This window comes from Choloepus didactylus, chromosome 4 (genome assembly GCF_015220235.1).
Source record: "Choloepus didactylus isolate mChoDid1 chromosome 4, mChoDid1.pri, whole genome shotgun sequence".
Classification (NCBI taxonomy): Eukaryota; Metazoa; Chordata; class Mammalia; order Pilosa; family Megalonychidae; genus Choloepus; species Choloepus didactylus.
Window position 1 is genome coordinate 115647498 of NC_051310.1, and position 24004 is coordinate 115671501.

Below are 24004 nucleotides of genomic sequence, written 5' to 3' on the forward strand. Positions count from 1 at the left end.
GTCATTGCAAGTTTAGATTGAGGATGATTTTATTTGGCAAGAGAGCAGCACCCCAGGCACCTGACCCAGGTACTAAAGGATCTCCTCCCGCATCACCTAGCCCTTATGATAATGTCATCCTGGCCTGGGTACATCAGCAGCCCCAGGTCGGGGGGATTCTGAAAGAGCTTGGTACCTGTTGATTGACAGCTTGAGCAAATACAGCATAATTTATTTTGCTCCACCAAAAGGGATTCAGAAATACTAGTCAAAAGGAAAGAGACCAGACCTTTAATGATACTTTGCATGAAACAGTTCAAGTTGGTGAAGCAGAAAAGGGATGTGATTACAACTTAAGATGAAATCAGTCACTTTGACAATTAAACAATCCTCTCAGCATCATACAAACCAGGATTAGTGGAAAACAATTACGTTACAGCATCACTGACGCTCCTGGAGGGCAGTCTGGACTCTTATCATGCTCAGACCTGAGGGGAAAGGTGCTACACCTAGAGATGAGATGCAAAGACCTTGGATGACAGCATGACACCACCACATGCCCATGGCTACACCTCGTCCGTGGACCCTTGCCCTGGCTCAGGAACATACTTCACCCATGAGCCCTTGCAGGCCTGAGAGAAGAGACCACTTGAGCAACAGAGGGTTCATGAGAGAACTTCAGGTATGACAGAGACTAAAGTGGGATAATTTTATCTAAATAGTGTGCTTAAGTACACTAAACTGATAGAGGAAAGGCTTGGCTTTAAGAAATACATAGGCCCCCAACTCCAGAAACCAAGCTGCTGAACAGGTTCTACAGGTGAAGTACACATTTAACCCTTAGCCAGAGCCGGTATACTTTACTGGTTTAAATCTATTATATTTGCCATCACTACACACTGAGTAGAATACAGTGGATAAGCAAAGTTTTCTCCACCATGGAGAGAGATTTGTGTTGCCTCAAGCTGTTTCTATCACTCACCTGTGTGGGAGGACTTCTAAGAAAGTTTTCTTGTTCCAAGGAGCCATGTGACACTGTATAAGGCCCTGCCTCAGCATAAGCTCTTTGGGCAAGAAGCCACATACATGCAAGAGAACATGGCGCAGGGAGAAAGCTCTGAAGAGCACAAATAGGTGTGATAATGCTACAAAGTTATATTTCTAAAATACTAATAGGCACATTTACATCACTGGTGTTCACGTGCACAATTCAAATGGATCCAGTCACTTTTTAACAAAGAGCCTTCATGATATCATCCAAACATTTCTGCTTAAGTAAAATCAAGCAATAAACACACTACAAAAATTCCAAGAGTTGTGTACATCTCAAGCCAACCTGTCTGAAGACTACTTTCCCAAGAAAGTAGTCTGCATAAAAAGCAGCTTTCCTTCACCAACATGAACTCAGCACATTCAGAGAGACTAAAGGTCTAAGTGCAAATGTTAAAAGTTAGGGTTGTCCACCTCCTAAGCAAAACAGCCTAGATTCACAGGAGATACTTAGTAAGATCAAGGGAGATTCATATTTCCAGGTTCAGTTAAATGTGCTGTTGATACATTAGATCAAATTGTGAAATTGCCAAATACCAGTTTCATATGGTTCAACCTAATATAATTTAGCACTGTACAACTATTTTAAATATGTTTCCCTCTTAACTATCTTCTAGGATTCTTTGTTCTCATGTTCTAAGACCTAAACACAGATGGCAAAGCATTCTTCTCAGGAATGACAATTTAAGCTAGCTCTGGCCAAGAGAACTCTATACTGTGATAGAAATATTCTAGGCCTGCACCATCCCTGCCACATGTGGCTGTTGAGCACTTGAAATATGGCTAGTGTGACCATGGAGCGAAGTTTTTAAATTGAATTTTAATTAAAATTTACATTTGAATAGGTACATGTGGCTAGCAGCTACTGTATGGGACAGTTCAAGTTTAGAGTTAAATGCAGTTTGCTCCTTGTCATCTTAAAGTGTTTATCTAGCCAGTATGTTCTGTTCTGAGAAAATGTGGGATTTTCCCAATCAATACTGAAATGGAAATGGAAGCCACATCTTCTGCAACTTCAACTACCCAACGCAGGAGGACGGCCTTCAGTGGCACTGACTTTCTTTTACATTCATATACTTAAAAAGTCTTTACTGTTTTTCTTTTAATAGAAAAAACAAGATTACCGAAAAGTTTGGTTATCTGGCTTAAGGTGAAATACAGTCTGTGCCTTGTAACAGCTTGTAACGAAATTGACAACTGGGACAAGAGATGAACGTGGAAACAATAGTGGTCCTAGGCCTCCAGGCCTGTTTTGGAGGTCCTGTGCCTATCAGCCTGTTACTTCTAAATAATTTGCCAGTATGCCACCACCACCCCACAATCAGGGCAGTGGCTTAGATCACTTGCGGAAACCATAAGTAGCTTTAAATGGGATCCTGGTTCCAAATTTCGACTTGAGTTAAATCTAAATAGGAACTTGTATCTATTTTTCCTGAAAACAAATTTTAAAACAAAAACTATAAATTCAAGAATAGAAATTTACTTATTCAAAGTGAGAATATTTTCAACTTGCTGTGCCCTCAGGATAGGCCAGTGAGAGTTGTAACCCAGAGTAGCGAAGACTCCTTCCCTTCCATGGAAGCAGACCCCACAGTGACGACCTGAAGCGTATGTGTGATGGTTGATGTCGACTCTGGAGGTTTAGCATCTCAACCTCAGAAGGCCAAGCATGAGGTAACTGTAAAAAGTGGGCAGGCAGTTATTCCGAGTGCTACAATTAATTAGGCGAATTAAGTGCTCATTGAAAAAGGCAGGCATACATCATGATTTATTTCACTAGATAACACTTCTGCCACGTAGCTGAGTCAGAATTTTTAAACGCTAAGGAATTTGGTCTTACTTGGACTTGTCTGTGCTTTCATCCTATCTGCCTCATGAAAATACAAACAAACAATACCCCCAGGCAAATGAACCAATAAATTTATTTAGTTAGTGCTGAAAGCAGCCAGCAGCCTTAGGAGATACCAGGAGCAACAATTACCAGTTCTACTTAATGATGCCCTCTTAGTTATCTTTTACAGGCAAAAAGAATGATTACTGAGCAGTCACTGCGCCATCTCGTAGGGCCACAGATCATGTGCACACAAGTCTCCATTACAGCTGTGAAAAGGCAACAGGCAGTTACATATGTTGCTCTTCATAATCAGGAACGTATCTTGCTTTTGGCGTGTGAAAGTAACAAAAGCATTGATGTAAATGTGCCTCCAAGTGGGAAATGAAAACATTAATATAAAAAATCAAATAGAACTAAGTTCTGGAAACTACATATAAAAATTGAATTATTACAACTAAAGCAGCAAAGAAAATGTCTGCTGAGGTTTTTAGGTAGAACTAAAAAAACAAACAAAAACTAGTTGGTGCCCATGTTCAAAAAGTCCCTACCACTGACAAAAATAAAACAACTCAAAATAGGAAACTGAAAAGTGCATAATGAAATTAAATCTTGGATCAAGTATTTATGGAAAATTGGAAATGTTTGTCCGGTACAGTTGATGAGTAATGATTTAGAGGAGGTATTAGAGTTTATCAGATCCAGCTTTGGCCTGGCGTTCCACGTAGAAAAGGATGTAGGCCTTTGCCTTCACAACGGTGTCTTCATCAGTCAGTGTTACAGTACTGTCATTGAAGTGGAACCAGCGACCTTCGTGAGTTGCATATGCCGTGTAATGTCCAGAACCGACCCTGTAAAGAAAAGACAAAAGATCAAAGAAAAAGGAAAAAAAAAGGTTGCAGAAATCACAAAAAAGTCTATATAACCATATAATCTGTTAGAAATTCAAGAAATTTTAATAAGTACTATAATTAAGGAATAAATCCTAGGGACTTTCTGTTTAAGATGGTTGCTTAAGCTCATGTGTTTCCCTTCCCCAAATCCCCTGAAATGAGAAGGAATATACTGACACTGGAAAACAGGGATGAGTGCCATCAATGGACCAGAAATTGAGAAGTTCCTAGAAGACATAAAACTGTTGGCACCAGATTAATGGAGTAAGAGAGCTGAGGAACTCATAACCTAATAAGCACAGGCCATAAGGCCTATGGGAACAGAAAAATGAGTACCAGATTTCCCATCAGAGTACTGGAAAAAGCTCAAGCTTAAGAAAGAAATCTTCTAGGAAAACATCTCCTTCCCCCACCCCTACCCCAGTTTGGCCATCAAGGGTGTTTCTGTTTCAAATGACCCTCTCCCTTACACACAAAGCCCTAGGGTCAGCCTGCCCAGGCAGGAAAAAAGGCCAACAGACGGAACAGAGACTTTCATAAATGCTAGGAAACCCTTAACCATTTACCAATAATGATCAGCTTCATCCTTCAATTATTATGATTCTGAATAAATAACCAAGAATCATCAAACTCTTCAGCAGCAAACAATAGTTTGAAAGAGAAATACCAGGAAGAACAAGTTAAGTAATTAATCACTGAGGAAACAATTTAATGCAGGAAACCAAGGAGAACTTTAAAAATTCTAATCATTACCAATGGTTTCAAGAAGATAATACAACCATAAGGTAATAGGCTGTTCTTAGAAAAAACATGATTGCCACAACATAAAAATTTCATGGAGGAGCTAATCTTCAGTTTGGACACAGCTGAATCCTCAACTGCTGATTTGGAAAAATAAGCCATAGTGGTCTTAAACAATGACAGAAATCTTTAAAGATAGATCTAGGAAATTCACTATAAATTTACTAGGGGTTCTGAAAGAAAGAACAAAGAAAGGAGGGGAAGAAATGAAAATTCTATGAGCTGAGCTACCACGTACTGAGCAGGAATATCTGTTATCTGATGAAATTTAAGTCCAAAGAGAAAGGATCCTACAACCTCCCAAAGAGAAAAAAACATTTCCTGTACAGGAATGACAATCAGACTAGTGCTGGACTTCTAATTTATAACATTATGTGAATGGTGGCAGTCAATGGAGCAGTGTCTACAAAGTTCTGAGGGAAAAGGGTTTTTGACATGGACAGTGGTTTGCCCAAGTGTAGTTGTCCAAATTTGAAGGTACAATAGCTACTCTCAGGCCAGATATCAGAAGGTACATACCCCTCATACAAACTTTCAAGAAAAACAATCAAGAATGTTATTCAACAAAAATAAAAATGAATCTTTAGAGTAGATGACATAACTGAGCTATTCCAAATAATTTCCCAGTTTTACTCCATTTAAATTTCAATTAGCAAAAGAAAGATACAGCTTTGGAGTAGGGACTACTTAGGATTTTGAGGGCAAACAGATAGAGATCTGGTTTGGAATGCTGGGCACAAATGAACTTTCCCATTTTGCTTTCATGTGCCTTCTCTTCATGACTCACAAGATCTTCTCAGGAATATTCTTCCATACTAAGACTGAAGGAAAGTCCTACATGGCCCACTTTACTGTATCTGAAACCATTTTTGTAGGGAGTTCAGGGAGAATTATTAAGAGTGGTGCAGAACGGCAGGTCTTCACTGTCAGGACACCAGGTATTCCCAACCCCAGGGAGCCTGCTGGGACACTCACCCAGAACCATGGTGTACTACCACAGCAGCCAGGTCGTAGAGGCAGTTCTCTGGGCCACTGTTCTCAGGCTGCAGAACCAACAAGGGAGAAGGCGTCCCCAGGACTGGGTTAGGAGCAGTAGTCAACACAGTCAGTATCTCCTACCTCAATGACCTCTACCCTCTCTGTGTAAAAGCTTAATTTTACTGAAGAACCACCTTCACCATGCTAACCAAGGTAGTCAGCTTACCTCTAATAAGTAGCATTTCATGTCTAGGCCTCTCAAAGGAAATTCTATGTATGTGTCAACTTTGTTTCTTAAATATGCTGTCCAGTGAAATCTTTTCAAATGTAAGCATAGCACCTGGATGACAAAGATAAGGACAAAGTGAACAAACACCTAATTCACCTTTCCATCAAAATTAACTACTTGGGGAAAAAGGCTCTCAAATAATATCTTAGGCCTCTTGATCCTTGATACTGCTTTCTTCCACACAAACCTTAAGTGTTCTCAAAGGGTTTAGCTTTTCCTGAAAACCCCTAGAACTTCACAAAGTCTGAAGTTATAAAAATCACTTATCCTCTCACCGGTCATAAGCATTTTCCCCATGAAATTGCATCATAACTTGAAACTCAACACTTACCTTGGGTAGTTTTTGAATCCAAAACTTTTTAGTGGACTTCTGTTTCTTTTTGCATTTGTGGCACATATATAACTCTGTCTCATCAAGTTCTTCTAAGTCTGTAAAACTGCGAAGACAGTCTAAAACCAAATTGATCAGGGCGGCATTAAAACAGGATGCCTTTTATAGAGACAGTGTTCTATAGAAAAGACTGTGAACTTTGAAGCTGAATGATCAGGTTCAAATCTCAGCTTTATTAGCTACCTGACCTCAGAAAAGTCAACCTTTCTCAATTGAAAAATGGAGACAAAGAATAACACCCACTTGAAAGTACAGGTGTGAGGAAGGGAAATAATGTGTGTCCAGTGCTGAGTACTGTGCCTGCTGTGGTGGGGATCAATTCCTGACCGATGGTATTACAATTGTTGTTTTATATTAGTCTGGACAGTTCCTATAAAAATGGTTTCCTAACAAAATGAAAGTCCCAACAGCAATTTTCTCTCAATAATCATACAGTATGGAGGACAAAGCCCCAGTTCACAAAGAAAGTCAAATTTAAGTAAAACATTTTCACTGTCGTAACCTTTAAAAAAATAAACATAGAAGGCTACCTTATCCACCTGATCCCCTACTAATCCTTCAGTGAATCCTTTGTCCCAGACTTAATTCTCAATCCTCTAAATAAAACCACATCTGCATTTTTCTTTTAAAGATTGGTGTAATCTACATGGGTGGTAAACTACAGGCTCAAGCCAGATCCAGCAGGCCGGGCACACAGCCATGCCCATTCATTTACATCGAGTCTATGGGTGCCTTTTATGCTACAGTTGCAGAGTTGAGTAGTCTGTACCTATGTACCAGAACGTCTGGTGCAGTTAATCATTTAGTCAAAAGTCACTATAAATTGTTCAGAGAATAATGTATTATTCTGTTTAGAGAAAAATGCGAACACCCATGTACCTACCACCATGTACCTACCACCAGGTTAAGAAATAGATTCTGTCCAGCACTTGAGGAGCCAGGGTCAATGTGAATGGCACCCCCTAGAGTTGCACCTTGGATGGCCATGTGCAGGAGCCCTGTTAGGAACTTCCTGTATGCCTCTCCCCATCATAAACCCTTTCCATAAAAGTAGCCATTATCCTTACTTTCGTGTTGATCCCTTGTATTAATTGCTCCTTTGCTTTTCTTTATAGTGTGTGTGTGTGTCTATCTTTAAACAATATATTGTTTCGTTTGAAAAACTGAGTAGCAAGCACAAACCTAGCTGTCTAAGGAAAGGCAATATTGTCTTTGTGCTGAGAGTTTCCAGGTCATATTCAGCCTCAGCTCCTGTGAGAGTGTAAGGAAGAGCCTCAACCAGGTAAGTCAGTGGAGGCAGGGTCTACAGGGCTGAGGTGTGAGCCAGGTACTGGACAGTCCAGGATGGGGTCATATTCTAGTTATTTCATATCAGTGAGAACATACAATATTTGTCTTTTTGTGTCTGACTTACTGCACTCACTTGTCTTCAAGGTACATCCATCTTGTAGCATGTATCAGAACTTCATTCCTTGTTATGCTGCCATTGTATGTACGCACCACATTTCCATCTTTTTGACTACTGTGACTAACGCTGTTATGAACACTGATATACAGCACTGGTATACAGTTATCTGTCCCTGCTTTCCATTCTTTGGGGTATATACCTAGAAATGGTATTGCCAGGTCATATGGTAATTCTGTTTAACTTTGTGAGGAATCACTGAACTGTTGTCCACAGCAGCTGCACCATTTTACATTCCCACCAACAATGCACAAGCATTCCTATTTCTCCACATCCTTGCCAATGTTTGTTATTTTCATTTCTTTTAATAATAGCCATTCTCAGTGGTAAGTGGTATCTCATTGCAGTTTTGATTTGCATTTCCCTACTGGCTAATGATGTTGAACATTTGTATGTCTTCTTCGGAGAAATGTCAATTCTAGTCCTTGACCCATCTTTAAATGGGTTGTTATCTTTTTGTTGTTGAGTTGTAGGAGTTCTTTACATATTGGAGATATTAAACCCTTATCAAGAATTCCTTTCCTCTGATTGGCTCTCTGGGAACCTTCTGGAGTAAGGCGGGAAAAGAGGCCTCAGCTTCTCACATGCGCAGTTAGAAAGAATGAGTCTGCCGGGAGAGGGAAGCTGCATCAGGAGCACGGCGCGTGCGCAGAGCCGGGGCTGGCGATTGCGATGCTGCTTCTGCAGTGATTCCGGTTCCCCCAGGACACTGGGGTTAGGATCCCGGTCCTGAAACCAGTTACTCCTCCAGGAAAGTAGGTAGAAAGCCAGGAACTGTGTGGATTGGACACCACAGAGCAATCTGTCTTTGGGCATACTTCATACAACACTCATGAAAATGTCGAACTGCTGAGATCAGCGAAATCTGTAAGTTTTTGCGGCCAGGGGACCCGCGCCCCTCCCTGCCAGGCTCAGTCCCGTGGGAAGAGGGGCTGTCAGCTCCGGGAAGGAGAAGGGAGAACTGCAGTGGCAGCCCTTATCGGAAACTCATTCTACTGATCCAAACTCCAACCATAGATAGACTGAGACCAGACACCAGAGAATCTGAGAGCAGCCAGCCCAGCAGAGAGGAGACAGGCATAGAAAAAAAAAAACAACACGAAAAACTCCAAAATAAAAGCAGAGGATTTTTGGAGTTCTGGTGAACACAGAAAGGGGAAGGGCGGAGCTCAGGCCTTGAGGCGCATATGCAAATCCCGAAGAAAAGCTGATCTCTCTGCCCTGTGGACCTTTCCTTAATGGCCCTGGTTGCTTTGTCTATTAGCATTTCAATAACCCATTAGATCTCTGAGGAGGGCCCTTTTTTTTTTTTTTTTTTTTAATCCTTTTTTCTTTTTCTAAAACAATTACTCTAAGAAGCCCAATACAGAAAGCTTCAAAGACTTTCAATTTGGGCACCTCAAGTCAAGAGCAGAACTAAGAGAGCTCTAAGACAAAAGGCAATAATCCAGTGGCTGAGAAAATTCACTAAACACCACAACTTCCCAAGAAAAGGGGGGTGTCCGCTCACAGCCATCATCCTGGTGGACAGGAAACACTCCTGCCCATCACCAGTCCCATAGCCCAGAGCTGCCCCAGACAACCCAGTGTGACGGAAGTGCTTCAAATAACAGGCACACACCACAAAACTGGGCGTGGACATTAGCCTTCCCTGCAACCTCAGCTGATTGTCCCAGAGTTGGGAAGGTGGAGCAGTGTGAATTAACAAAGCCCCATTCAGCCATCATTTCAGCAGACTGGGAGCCTCCCTACACAGCCCAGCAGCCCAGAACTGCCCTGGGGGGACAGCACTCACCTGTGACATAGCACAGTCATCCCTCAACAGAGGACCCGGTGTGCACGGCCTGGAAGAGGGGCCCACTTGCAAGTCTCAGGAGCCATACGCCAATACCAAGGACTTGTGGGTCAGTGGCAGAGACAAACTGTGGCAGGACTGAACTGAAGGATTAGACTATTGCAGCAGCTTTAAAACTCTAGGATCACCAGGGAGATTTGATTGTTAGGGCCACCCCCCCTCCCTGACTGCCCAGAAACACGCCCCACATACAGGGCAGGCAACACCAACTACACACGCAAACTTGGTACACCAATTGGGCCCCACAAGACTCACTCCCCCACTCACCAAAAAGGCTAAGCAGGGGAGAACTGGCTTGTGGACGACAGGTGGCTCGTGGACGCCACCTGCTGGTTAGTTAGAGAAAGTGTACTCCACGAAGCTGTAGATCTGATAAATTAGAGATAAAGACTTCAATAGGTCTGCAAACCCTAAAAGAACCCTATCAAGTTCAGCAAATGCCACGAGGCCAAAAACAACAGAAAATTATAAAGCATATGAAAAAAACAGACGATATGGATAACCCAAGCCCAAGCACCCAAATCAAAAGACCAGAAGAGACACAGCACCTAGAGCAGCTACTCAAAGAACTAAAGATGAACAATGAGACCATAGTACGGGAGATAAAGGAAATCAAGAAGACTCTAGAAGAGCATAAAGAAGACATTGCAAGACTAAATAAAAAAATGGATGATCTTATGGAAATTAAAGAAACTGTTGACCAAATTAAAAAGATTCTGGACACCCATAGTACAAGACTACAGGAAGTTGAACAACGAATCAGTGACCTGGAAGATGACAGAATGGAAAATGAAAGCATAAAAGAAAGAATGGGGAAAAAAATTGAAAAACTCGAAATGGACCTCAGGGATATGACAGATAATATGAAACGTCCAAATATAAGACTCATTGGTGTCCCAGAAGGGGAAGAAAAGGGTAAAGGTCTAGGAAGAGTATTCAAAGAAATGGTTGGGGAAAACTTCCCAAATCTTCTAAACAACATAAATACACAAATCATAAATGCTCAGCGAACTCCAAATACAATAAATCCAAATAAACCCACTCCGAGACATATACTGATCACACTGTCAAACACAGAAGAGAAGGAGCAAGTTCTGAAAGCAGCAAGAGAAAAGCAATTCACCACATACAAAGGAAACAGCATAAGACTAAGTAGTGACTACTCAGCAGCCACCATGGAGGCGAGAAGGCAGTGGCACGATATATTTAAAATTCTGAGTGAGAAAAATTTCCAGCCAAGAATACTTTATCCAGCAAAGCTCTCCTTCATATTTGAGGGAGAGCTTAAATTTTTCACAGACAAACAAATGCTGAGAGAATTTGCTAACAAGAGACCTGCCCTACTGGAGATACTAAAGGGAGCCCTACAGACAGAGAAACAAAGACAGGACAGAGAGACTTGGAGAAAGGTTCAGTACTAAAGAGATTCGGTATGGGTACAACAAAGGATATTAATAGAGAGAGGGAAAAATATGGCAAACACAAACCAAAGGATAAGATGGCCGATTCAAGAAATGCCTTCACGGTTATAACGTTGAATGTAAATGGATTAAACTCCCCAATTAAAAGATATAGATTCGCAGAATGGATAAAAAAAAATGAACCATCAATATGTTGCATACAAGAGACTCATCTTAGACACAGGGACACAAAGAAACGGAAAGTGAAAGGATGGAAAAAAATATTTCATGCAAGCTACAGCCAAAAGAAAGCAGGTGTAGCAATATTAATCTCAGATAAAATAGACTTCAAATGCAGGGATGTTTTGAGAGACAAAGAAGGCCACTACATACTAATAAAAGGGGCAATTCAGCAAGAAGAAATAACAATCGTAAATGTCTATGCACCCAATCAAGGTGCCACAAAATACATGAGAGAAACACTGGCAAAACTAAAGGAAGCAATTGATGTTTCCACAATAATTGTGGGAGACTTCAACACATCACTCTCTCCTATAGACAGATCAACCAGACAGAAGACCAATAAGGAAACTGAAAACCTAAACAATCTGATAAATGAATTAGATTTAACAGACATCTACAGGACATTACATCCCAAATCACCAGGATACACATACTTTTCTAGTGCTCACGGAACTTTCTCCAGAATAGATCATATGCTGGGACATAAAACAAGCCTCAATAAATTTAAAAAGATTGAAATTATTCAAAGCACATTCTCTGACCACAATGGAATACAATTAGAAGTCAATAACCATCAGAGACTTAGAAAATCCACAAATACCTGGAGGTTAAACAACACACTCCTAAACAATCAGTGGGTTAAAGAAGAAATAGCAAGAGAAATTGCTAAATATATAGAGACGAATGAAAATGAGAACACAACATACCAAAACCTATGGGATGCAGCAAAAGCAGTGCTAAGGGGGAAATTTATAGCACTAAACGCATATATTAAAAAGGAAGCAAGAGCCAAAATCAAAGAACTAATGGATCAACTGAAGAAGCTAGAAAATGAACAGCAAACCAATCCTAAACCAAGTACAAGAAAAGAAATAACAAGGATTAAAGCAGAAATAAATGACATAGAGAACAAAAAAACAATAGAGAGGATAAATATCACCAAAAGTTGGTTCTTTGAGAAGATCAACAAGATTGACAAGCCCCTAGCTAGACTGACAAAATCAAAAAGAGAGAAGACCCATATAAACAAAATAATGAATGAAAAAGGTGACATAACTGCAGATCCTGAAGAAATTAAAAAAATTATAAGAGGATATTATGAACAACTGTATGGCAACAAACTGGACAATGTAGAAGAAATGGACAATTTCCTGGAAACATATGAACAACCTAGACTGACCAGAGAAGAAATAGAAGACCTCAACCAACCCATCACAAGCAAAGAGATCCAATCAGTCATCAAAAATCTTCCCACAAATAAATGCCCAGGGCCAGATGGCTTCACAGGGGAATTCTACCAAACTTTCCAGAAAGTACTGACACCAATCTTACTCAAACTCTTTCAAAACATTGAAGAAAATGGAACACTACCTAACTCATTTTATGAAGCTAACATCAATCTAATACCAAAACCAGGCAAAGATGCTACAAAAAAGGAAAACTACCGGCCAATCTCCCTAATGAATATAGATGCAAAAATCCTCAACAAAATACTTGCAAATCGAATCCAAAGACACATTAAAAAAATCATACACCATGACCAAGTGGGGTTCATTCCAGGCATGCAAGGATGGTTCAACATAAGAAAAACAATCAATGTATTACAACACATTAAAAACTCGAAAGGGAAAAATCAATTGATCATCTCAATAGATGCTGAAAAAGCATTTGACAAAATCCAACATCCCTTTTTGATAAAAACACTTCAAAAGGTAGGAATTGAAGGAAACTTCCTCAACATGATAAAGAGCATATACGAAAAACCCACAGCCAGCATAGTACTCAATGGTGAGAGACTGAAAGCCTTCCCTCTAAGATCAGGAACAAGACAAGGATGCCCGCTGTCACCACTGTTATTCAACATTGTGCTGGAAGTGCTAGCCAGGGCAATCTGGCAAGACAAAGAAATAAAAGGCATCCAAATTGGAAAAGAAGAAGTAAAACTGTCATTGTTTGCAGATGATATGATCTTATATCTCGAAAACCCTGAGAAATCGACGATACAGCTACTAGAGCTAATAAACAAATTTAGCAAAGTAGTGGGATACAAGATTAATGCACATAAGTCAGTAATGTTTCTATATGCTAGAAATGAACAAACTGAAGAGACACTCAAGAAAAAGATACCATTTTCAATAGCAACTAAAAAAGTCAAGTACCTAGGAATAAACTTAACCAAAGATATAAAAGACCTATACAAAGAAAACTACATAACTCTACTAAAAGAAATAGAAGGGGACCTTAAAAGATGGAAAAATATTCCATGTTCATGGATAGGAAGGCTAAATGTCATTAAGATGTCAATTCTACCCAAACTCATCTACAGATTCAATGCAATCCCAATCAAAATTCCAACAACCTACTTTGCAGACTTGGAAAAGCTAGTTATCAAATTTATTTGGAAAGGGAAGATGCCTCGAATTGCTAAAGACACTCTAAAAAAGAAAAACGAAGTGGGAGGACTTACACTCCCTGACTTTGAAGCTTATTATAAAGCCACAGTTGCCAAAACAGCATGGTACTGGCACAAAGATAGACATATAGATCAATGGAATCGAATTGAGAATTCAGAGATAGACCCTCAGATCTATGGCCGACTGATCTTTGATAAGGCCCCCAAAGTCACTGAACTGAGCCATAATGGTCTTTTCAACAAATGGGGCTGGGAGAGTTGGATATCCATATCCAAAAGAATGAAAGAGGACCCCTACCTCACCCACTACACAAAAATTAACTCAAAATGGACCAAAGATCTCAATCTAAAAGAAAGTACCATAAAACTCCTAGAAGATAATGTAGGAAAACATCTTCAAGACCTTGTATTATGCGGCCACTTCCTAGACTTTACACCCAAAGCACAAGCAACAAAAGAGAAAATAGATAAATGGGAACTCCTCAAGCTTAGAAGTTTCTGCACCTCAAAGGAATTTCTTAAAAAGGTAAAGAGGCAGCCAACTCAATGGGAAAAATTTTTTGGAAACCATGTATCTGACAAAAGACTGATATCTTGCATATACAAAGAAATCCTACAACTCAATGACAATAGTACAGACAGCCCATTTATAAAATGGGCAAAAGATATGAAAAGACAGTTCTCTGAAGAGGAAATACAAATGGCCAAGAAACACATGAAAAAATGTTCAGCTTCACTAGCTATTAGAGAGATGCAAATTAAGACCACAATGAGATACCATCTAACACTGGTTAGAATGGCTGCCATGAAACAAACAGGAAACTACAAATGCTGGAGGGGATGTGGAGAAATTGGAACTCTTATTCACTGTTGGTGGGACTGTATAATGGTTCAGCCACTCTGGAAGTCAGTCTGGCAGTTCCTTAGAAAACTAGATATAGAGCTACCATTCGATCCAGGGATTGCACTTCTCGGTATATACCCGGAAGATCGGAAAGCAGTGACACGAACAGATATCTGCACGCCAATGTTCACAGCAGCATTATTCACAATTGCCAAGAGATGGAAACAACCCAAATGTCCTTCAACAGATGAGTGGATAAATAAAATGTGGTATATACACACGATGGAATACTACACGGCAGTAAGAAGGAACGATCTTGTGAAACATATGACAACATGGATGAACCTTGAAGACATAATGCTGAGCGAAATAAGCCAGGCACAAAAAGAGAAATATTATATGCTACCACTAATGTGAACTTTGAAAAATGTCAAACAAATGGTTTATAATGTAGAATGTAGGGGAACTAGCAGTAGAGAGCAATTAAGGAAGGGGGAACAATAATCCAAGAAGAACAGATAAGCTATTTAATGTTCTGGGGATGCCCAGAAATGACTATGGTCTGTTAATTTCCGATGGATATAGTAGGAACAAGTTCACAGAAATGTTGCAAAAAAAAAATAAATAAATAAACCCTTATCAAATATATGGTTTCAAAAAAATTGTCTCCTTTCGGTTATCTTTTTACTTTATGTTCTTTAATGCAAAAATGTTTTAAATTTTGATAAGGTCTTTTTATCTTGTTTTCTTTTGTTGCTTCTGCTTTTGATGTAAAGTTGAAGAAGCCATTCATTACCTGAAGATATTTTCTTCTAGGAGTTTTATCGTTTCATTTTTTTTCACTTAGATCATTGATCCATTTTGAGTTAATTTTTATATGTATTACATGAAAGATAGGAATCTACTTTCATTCCTTTGCATGTGGATTTCCAGGAGTGGATTTAGAACCCTAGTCAATAATCAACTAGCTATAAATGTGTAAGGGTTTATTTCTGAACTCTCAATTCCATTCCATTGATCTGTACGTCTTGTCCTTGGGCCAGTACCACACTGTTTTTGATTACCCTAACTTTGTAATGAGTTTCAAAATGGAGAAGTGAGAATTATTCAGTTTGTTCTTATTTTTCCAAATGGATCTGTATACTTGGGGTCCCTTTCCCTTTAATGATTGGTTTTTCCATTTCTGAGAAGGCGGCTGTTGGAAATTTGATCAGGATTGCATAGCATCTGTAAATTGCTTTGGGTAGTGACATCTTTAAACGATACTTAGCATTCCAAATCTATGAACATGGATGGATGGGATATCTTTACATTTATTTAGGTCTTCTATAATTTCTTTAAACAGTGTTCTGTAGCTTTCCGTGTACAAGTTCTTTACATTCTTGGTTAAATTTATTCCTAGTATAAATTATTTTAGTTACTATTGTAAATAGAATTGTTTTCTAATTGTTAGCTTTTCAGATTGTTCATTATTAGTATATAGAAACACTGTTGATTATGTTTCAGTTGTACTTTGCCAGATTCCTGAATTCTTTTATTAGCTCTCGTAGCCTTGAAGTGGTGTTTTCAGGAATTTTTGCATGTAGTATATCATGTCATCTGCAAATAGGGAAAGTTTTACTTCTTCCTTCCCTATTTGGTTGTCTTTTATTCCTTATTCTTGCCTAATTGCTCTGGCAAGAAAGTCCAGTACAAGGTTGAACAGCAGTGGCAAAAGTGGGCATCCTTGTCTTAAGAGATCCTGAACTTAGGGAGAAAGCTTTTAGTCTTTCACAGTTGAGTATGATGTTAGCTGTAGGTTTTCCATATATGCCTTTTATAATGTTGAGCAAAGTTCCATCAATACCTATTTTTCTGCATGTTTTTATTAGAAAGGGGTGTGCTGGGTTTGGTCAAATTGAGTTTGGCTCAATTCTCTGTCAACTGAGATGATCATGGTGATTTATTTTTTCCCTTCATTCTATTAATGTAGTACATGACATTAATTTTCTGATCTTGAACCAGAAAATTCATGGGATAAATCTACTTGATCAGAGAGTATAATTCTTCAAATATGCTAACAGATTTGGTTTGCTAGTATTTTGCTGAGAAATTTTGCATTTACATTCATAAAGGATATTGGTCTATAGTTTTCTTTTCTTTTGATATCTTTACCTGGCTTTGGTATTAGGGTGAAGCTTGCCTCCTAGATTTCCAGCTTCATTCCCTTGTGGTCAGAGAACATATTTTGTATGATTTAAATCTTAAGTTTATTGAGACTTGTTTTGTGACATTATGTATGTACTGTCCTAGAGAATGATCTGTGTGCAGTTGAGGAGAATGTCAAGTCTGCTGTTGTTGGGTGAAGTGCTAGGTATATGTCTGTAAGGTCTCGTTGGTTTATAGTATTGTTCAAGTCTTTCATTTTATTGTTGATCTTCAGTCTAGATGTTCTATTATTGAAAATGGTGTACTGAAATCTCCTACTTTTAATGTAGAACCTTCTATTTCTCCCATCAATTCTGTCACTATTTGCTACATACATTTTGGGGCTCTGTTACTAGGTATGCACCTATCTTCTTGAGGTACTGACCCTTCTATCAATATGTATTGTCCATCTGTGTTCCTTGTAACAGTTTTTAAAAATCTATCTGGTATTATGATAGCCTCCCCAGCTCTCTTTTGGTTACTGTTTTCATAGTATATTTTTTTCTTCCTCTTACTTTAAATTAAGGTGTCTCTTGCAGGAAGCACATAGTCGGGTCATGCTTTTTTAGACATTCTGCCAGTCTCTCCAGTCTCTGCCATTTTGACTGGAGAATTTCATCCATTTACATTTAAAGTAACTACTGATAATGCATGACTTTCTTTGGCCATTTTGTTATTTCGTTTTTCTTTGTAAGTCTCATTATATACCTATTTGTCTCTCAATTCCTTCATTACTGTCTACTTTTGTATTTAGTTTATCTTTTATAGTGAACCATTTAGAGTCCCTTATTTTCTTTGTGGTTACCACCTGGCTTACATTTAATTACCAAAATCCACAGCAATCTTGTTTGATTAGACACCAACTGAACTTCAGTAGCATACACAAACTATGTGTTAACCCCTTAAGTCTCCCAACCTTTATGTTGTTCTTGTCATAAATTACAGCTTTATACACTGTATCTACAACCATGGATTTATTATTACTTTTTATGCATGTGTATTTTAGATCCTGTACAAAGTAAAAAGTGGAGTTATTAACCAAAATTGCAGTACTGATGCATTCCTATTTACCATTACCAGAGATCTTTTAATGTTTTTATATAGCTTCAATCCACTGTCTACTGTATTTCCATTTCAATATGACGAACTCCCTTTAGTGTCACTTGTAGGGTAGGTCTAGTGTTGACAGACTCCCTCAGATTTTGTTTATCTGGGGATTTCGTTTATCTGAGAATGTCTTAATCTCTCATCTCTGGAAGAGTTTTGCCAGATATAGAATTCTTGGTTGACAATTGTTTGAATATGTTGTCTCACTACCTTATTGACTCTCCATGGTTTCTAATGAGAAATCAGTACTTTATCTTCTTGAGGCTCCACTGTAAATGATGTGTTTCTTTTTTCTTTCAGCTCTCAGTGTTCTCTATTTGTCTTGGCATTCATTATTTTGATCATAGTGTATCCTGTTTGGAGTTCACTGAACTTCTTGGATGTGTACATCCATGTCTTTTGTCATATTTCAGACGTTTTTAGCCATTATTTCTTCAAATCTTTTTTCTGCCCCTTTCTTCCTTCTGGGACTCCCATAATGTGTATATTGCTACACTTGATGGTGTCCTACAGGTCTCTTAGGCTTGGTTAATTTTTCATGTTTTTTTTTTTCTCTCTGCTCCTCAAACTGAATAATATCATTTGTCTTATTTTTAAGTTCACAGATTGTTCTGCCAGCTCTGATCTGCTGTAGAAACCCTCTTTTTTATTTCAGTTATTGTGGTCTGTAGCTCCAACAGTTTTGTTTGGATCTTTTTCATAATTTCTGACTCTTATTGAAATTCTCATTTTTATAATAAATCATTTTCCTGACTTCTTTGTCTGTGCTTTCTTTTAGCTCTTTGGCATTTTTAAGACCATTTTTAAAAAAGTCTTTGGCTGGTATGTCCAAAGTTTCAAATTCTTTATTGATGGTTTCTGATGTGTTTTATCTTGCTCCTTTGAATGGGCTATCATTTCCTTTTCTGTTGTATGACTTGTACTTTTTTTTTTTGCACACTATATATTAGTGTGTTAACTGTGGAATTTTAGTCCCTGAAGTGCCTGTTCCTTAAGTTTATACCCAGCTAGTGGTATCACAAGATTTCCTTGAATGCCAGGAGCAAACAAAAATAAGAAAACAAGGAAACATCTTCCACTATCTTTGCAGACCAGCTTTGCGATGGCTGGGGCTCTCTTTCACAGCTTAGCCCATCTAACAATGAACCTGAAGAACAGCCTGAGGCACAGGCGGTCCTCTGGTCTTCTGAAAGCATGTGTCTTGTCCTGGTTATGTCCTCATGGCCTTGATTTCCCCATTTTACACAAATCTGAATGTTGCCTCTTCTCCCTATGAAAGTCTTTACTTCTGGTCCCAGGCACTGTATTGTGAGTCTTAAAGCTGGTGATCTTTGGCCCCAGACTGCTGCAATTTCATTGTTTCTTACACAGATTTAGCTGCCCACAAGCTGCTCCTTTGTGCTGGCCAAGTTCCAAGATAAGTGTCCCTTTTGTTCAGTCCTTCAGGCTGGCACTAGATAGATTGGTACATCTGCCCCAGTATGCACATAGGTGTTACTCTCGTTCTTCCAGAACTGGGAGCAGGGACCCATGCTGAAAGTGCGGGCTGGATCTGAACCAAGCCAGGGAGGGGATGGGGGAAGGGCCAGCAATATTTTTACAAGGTTTTCCCACTGATTTTAAGTTAGATTTTCTTGAATTGGTTTTTTCCACACTGTCTGCAACCTTTTAACTGAGTTTTGTTTTTTGTTTTTTTAATGTTGCTGCTGTAGGAAGCTTACAATATAGGAACCTTTATATAAGCCTTTCCCTTAAAGCCCATGCTCCTAGATTCAATTCTCAGAGTTTACACATTGTTATTAGTCTGTATTAGTGAGGCATTATAATGTGTGTCTTTTCATTTCTGATTTATTTCACTCAACCTATTGTCCTCACAGTCCATTCACCTCGTTGCATACCTCATAACTTCATTCTTTCTTGCTGCTCCCTCATGCAAAAACATTATTATATTTGCACATTTATCACAACATTGAACACTCTGTGTTTTGCTAAGTTATTCAGTACCAGTCATCTTCTCTTTCCTCCTGGTGTCATACAAACTACTAACCTTCCTCTTTCAACCATATTCATGGTCATCTTTTTTCAGCGTACTTACAATATTGTGCTACCATCACACAGTATTGTGTTATCCATTTCTAGATCTATACAGTCAGTCCTCTAGAACATTCTATACTCCTTCAACAGCAAATGTCCAATCTCTACCCTCTATCTCCTGATATCTTCATTTCTACACTCTTTTCCAAACTTCTTTCCTGTCTTTTCCTATCTGTCTGTAGTACTCCCTTTAGTATTTCCTGTAGAGCAGGTATCTTGTTCACAAACTCTCTCATTGTCTGTTTGTCAGAGAATATTTTAAATGCTCCCTCATTTTTGAAGGACAATTTTGCTGGAAATAGGATTCTCGGTTGGCAGTTTTTCTCTTTCAGTATCTTGAATGTGGCATACCACTGCCTTCTTGCTTCCATGGTTTCTGCTGAGATCCACATTTAGTCTTATTGAGCGTCCCTTGTACGTGATGTACTGCTACTTGCTACTTTCAGAATTCTCTGTCTTTTGATATTTGAAAATCTGATTAGTAAGTGTCTTGGAGTAGGTCTATTTAGATCAATTCATTTGGGGTACACTATGCTTCTTTGACCTGTAATTTTATGTCTATCATAAGAGTTGGGAAATTTTCATTGATTATTTCCTCTATTATTCCTTCTGCCGCTGTTCCCTTCTCCTTCCTTCTGGGACACCTGTAACACATATATTCATGTGCTTCATATTGTCCTTCAGTTCCCTGACACCCTGCTCATATTTTTCCATTCTTTTCCCTATCTGTTCTTTTATGTGCAGGATTTCATGTGTCATGCCCTCCATCTCACTTATCCTTCTTCTGCCTCTCCAAGTCTGCTGTTGTATGTCACCGTTGTGTTTTTCATCTCTTCTATTGTGCCTTTCATTCCCATAAGTTCTGCCATTTGTTTTTCCAAGCGTACAAATTCTTCCTTAGGATCACCCAGTATCTTCTTTATATTCTTTATCTCTTTTGTCACATTCTCTCTCACCTCATTGTTTCTGTTTAAAAGATTTGTCTGAACATCTATAATTAGTTATTTCACCTCCTCAATCTCAGTTGAAATATTACATTTCTTCCTTTGGGCGATATCTTCCTATTTCCTGATGTGGCTCATGATTTTCTGCTGTCATGGCATGTGGTTTTCTTGATTGGTTTGTTCTGGGGGCTCTCTCTCTTTTGCATAAGGTTTTCTTGTTGATCTCTATCTTTTGTCTCCCTGGCCAGTTGTCAGATTGGCTCTGCCCCCCTTTTCTTCTCCAAATCAGGTGCCCACTGTGGCCTGCCACAGGGATGGGAGGTAGGCACTGGGCACCCCAGCAAGTTGACTGTGTGTGGTAATACAAATCTGCTGGCTCCCAGTGGTGCTCTGTTTTCCACCAGCTAGCAGGACGTGGGTTTATTTTAAGTCCCTGCTTTAACAGTTAGCTCTTCCCTATTTCTCAGCCCAAGCTGGGCCGGGTATCTATACAGGGCATATAGACCAACTCCTGTGTTCCTAAGAAAGGGTCCTTGCACTTTCCAGTAGACTGTGCTGTTCAGTAACTTAAATCTTCCTCAGAGGCTGGTCTGCCTCAGAGCACAGCCACCAGCTGCCACTTTCCTCATTGTGGGGGAAAGGCTTTCAGACCCAAGGCTGGAAATGTGGCTCTGGCCACATTTTTTCAGTCTCTTTGTCTTGTCCCTCACTGATCAGGGTCATAGAATTTCCTCCTCTGTCCACTGGGTCTTCAACAGTGAGGATATTTTTCTCTGCTGTGAGATTTTTTAAATCTGTGTCCCCAGTGGGAGTGGTCCTGTCTGCTGATTCTATGCCTTTCCTGCATGGAGACTGAGTGAGGGGGAAGGGAGAGGACCAGCTGGTCTGGGATGGAAAATTCCTATCTGATATTTCTGCTCTTTCTTCAACTTGGCATTTGCAGGGTCTTACTCCAGTCTATATGCTACTCCAGAGTTTCAAAAATTCAGAACTGTCCTTTATTTCATTGAATCTCTGGAGAGAAATTTTCGGTAGCTGTTTACATCACCCTCCAATGGTGAGCTTTTGACTCTGCCAGTAAAAGTCTGTGCCAAAACCCCCAGGATTTCCTGGATGGTTTTGGCTGCTTGGGTCTTTAAGAGCCCCTGGCTGCATATTGGCCTGCCTCTTTTTTTCAGTGGCCCAGAAGGAGCCAATGGATTTGAGGCATGTTGCTTAGCAACCCTAGTACTCTTCATGAGAACTGAGTTTTGCCAGTTTTTGTTTTTTGTTTTTAATTGTTTCAAGATTCTGTAGGGGTCAGATCTCTGGAGTGTCTTACTCTGCCATCTTGGTGACATCTCTCTGCAGGCCCATGCTGTCTTGAATGCACCTTTGCTCACTGATCCTAATACTTGACATGTGTATCCCACCCCTGCCTCCCCATTTTCCCTCAGCTCAACTTACTTTTCACTTCTTTCTTGGAGCCTTTCCCAACCATTCCAGTTAATAATGTCCCTTCTCCCTCTGACTTTGTCCTAATAGAGCCAATGAATACCACATTACCAATTTGCTGTTTTATGTCAGGGAAGCAGGTTACAGATGTAAACTTAAGAACTTACTGTGATGCTCCTAAGTTCCACATCTGTCTATAACTACAGAGAGCACTGACTACACATCACAGACTGGCTTGTACAATGAATCCCTTTAGACTGATCACTATGTTGCTTGTAAGTTCTGAAGCTGAAATCACAAGAGCCTTTATCAGCAAGTATTTGTTGCATCGTGTAAAAAGCTGTAGCCTTGGTGGTGCAGAATTAAGTAAGAGAAAAGAAAAACAGAGTTTTCCATATACAAAGTCATTGTCGGCTTTAGAATTTCCCAGACAAGTAAAAGAATAGGCAAGAATGATGACTCAGCTGCTCTGTCACTCAGCCTCTCCCTCCCATTAACCAGGTGGGTTTAAGATGCACCAAGAAATATTGTTCCCCATGTCTACCCAAGAAGCATTCTTTCCTGTTTCAACCTGCACTGAACTCCTTTCTGAGGGGCCTTTCCCATGTGTGGAAGAATGCCACAGCATTGTGCCTTGCCATCACCCTGCTCCTTTAGGCTTTCTCCCACCATCTTCTTGTCTTCCAACAGTTTCTTCCTTTGTAGGTGTCTGCATATCCAGGGTACCACCCAGTGGTCCCAAAGTCACTGTGTGCATATGATAATATCGAGTTATTCCTTTTCATGTGAGGCCACGTGATAAGCCAAATGGAGTAGACATGATCAGGCTCATTAGGTGATTCACAAACAAGCAAGCAAAAAGCCTTAACCTTGGTTATTTCTGGATGGTAGACTTATGGGGATGTTTATTTTCCTCTTTGTCCTTCTCTGCATTTTCTTTGTAATAAGGAAAACCATTGACCCATACACACACACAAACACTTATGTTGTACCTAGGCAGTCTTTCCCTTAAAATAGTAATTATTAAATCCATGAAATGTCAAGATATTTCTTTTAACTGTTTGAAAAGACTGAATGACCCTGAAATGTACTTTTGCATCAGCATGGATATGAATTTCACCTTAAAATTCAAATGTGAAAGTAATTCACATGGCCACTGAATAGTACTAGTTACCCAGCATTCACATCTCAGCAAAACTTTATTCTCTACTTACCTTCATCTCTCTCATTGAGCTGAGGAAGTGCTTACATTTTTCATTTATACTTTATTGCATTTCATGAGGAAAAAAAATATGCCATGGTGGTTTTTAAAACTCTTTAAGATTCTCAGAAGTTTCAGGGCATGTATTTCACAAGTGTCAATCTTCCATATTATAAAAACTGTTAAAATAGCATCCCTATGGAGAGCAGGGAATAAAACTAATTTGTTGAAGTTATTAGATCACCTTTATGCACTATATAAATTACCAAAGCAACAGTTGGGAAGTATGCATGAGTTAATACACATTTTGTTTTACTCTCCCAAAACAAATATTACATGATTATAAAGGTGACACAATAGGTTAAAAAAAATTCAAACATTAAAAGTGCAGGAAACTCACCCAAGATTCTCAATGAACCCTAAACAGTGTAAATCCAAATAGATCCACACCATGGCATATTTTAATCAAACTGTCAAAATGCCAGAGATAGATAATTCTGAAAGCCACAAGACAGGAGCAACATGTCACATACAAACAAGGGAGCCTCAAAACAATTAAGTGCAAACTTCTCAACAGAAACCACTGAGACAAAAAGGTCTCTTTG

The 24004-nt window shown here is 39.3% G+C and overlaps 1 protein-coding gene across 9 annotated transcripts in view; it reads right to left on the bottom strand.

Annotated features, from left to right (window-relative positions):
• Window positions 1-2927: 2927 nt before the first annotated feature.
• Window positions 2928-24004, bottom strand: part of USP3 (ubiquitin specific peptidase 3) — a 156159-nt gene continuing 135082 nt past the window's right edge. For all 9 annotated transcript variants that reach the window (XM_037833753.1, XM_037833750.1, XM_037833756.1 and 6 more), the window contains 4 exons: window positions 6153-6271; window positions 5759-5872; window positions 5530-5597; window positions 2928-3711 (listed from right to left, as the gene is read on the bottom strand). In XM_037833753.1, coding sequence (XP_037689681.1) covers window positions 3546-3711; window positions 5530-5597; window positions 5759-5872; window positions 6153-6271 — 467 coding nt within the window. In that variant the 3' untranslated portion in view covers window positions 2928-3545. The remainder of the gene's footprint in view (window positions 3712-5529; window positions 5598-5758; window positions 5873-6152; window positions 6272-24004) is intronic.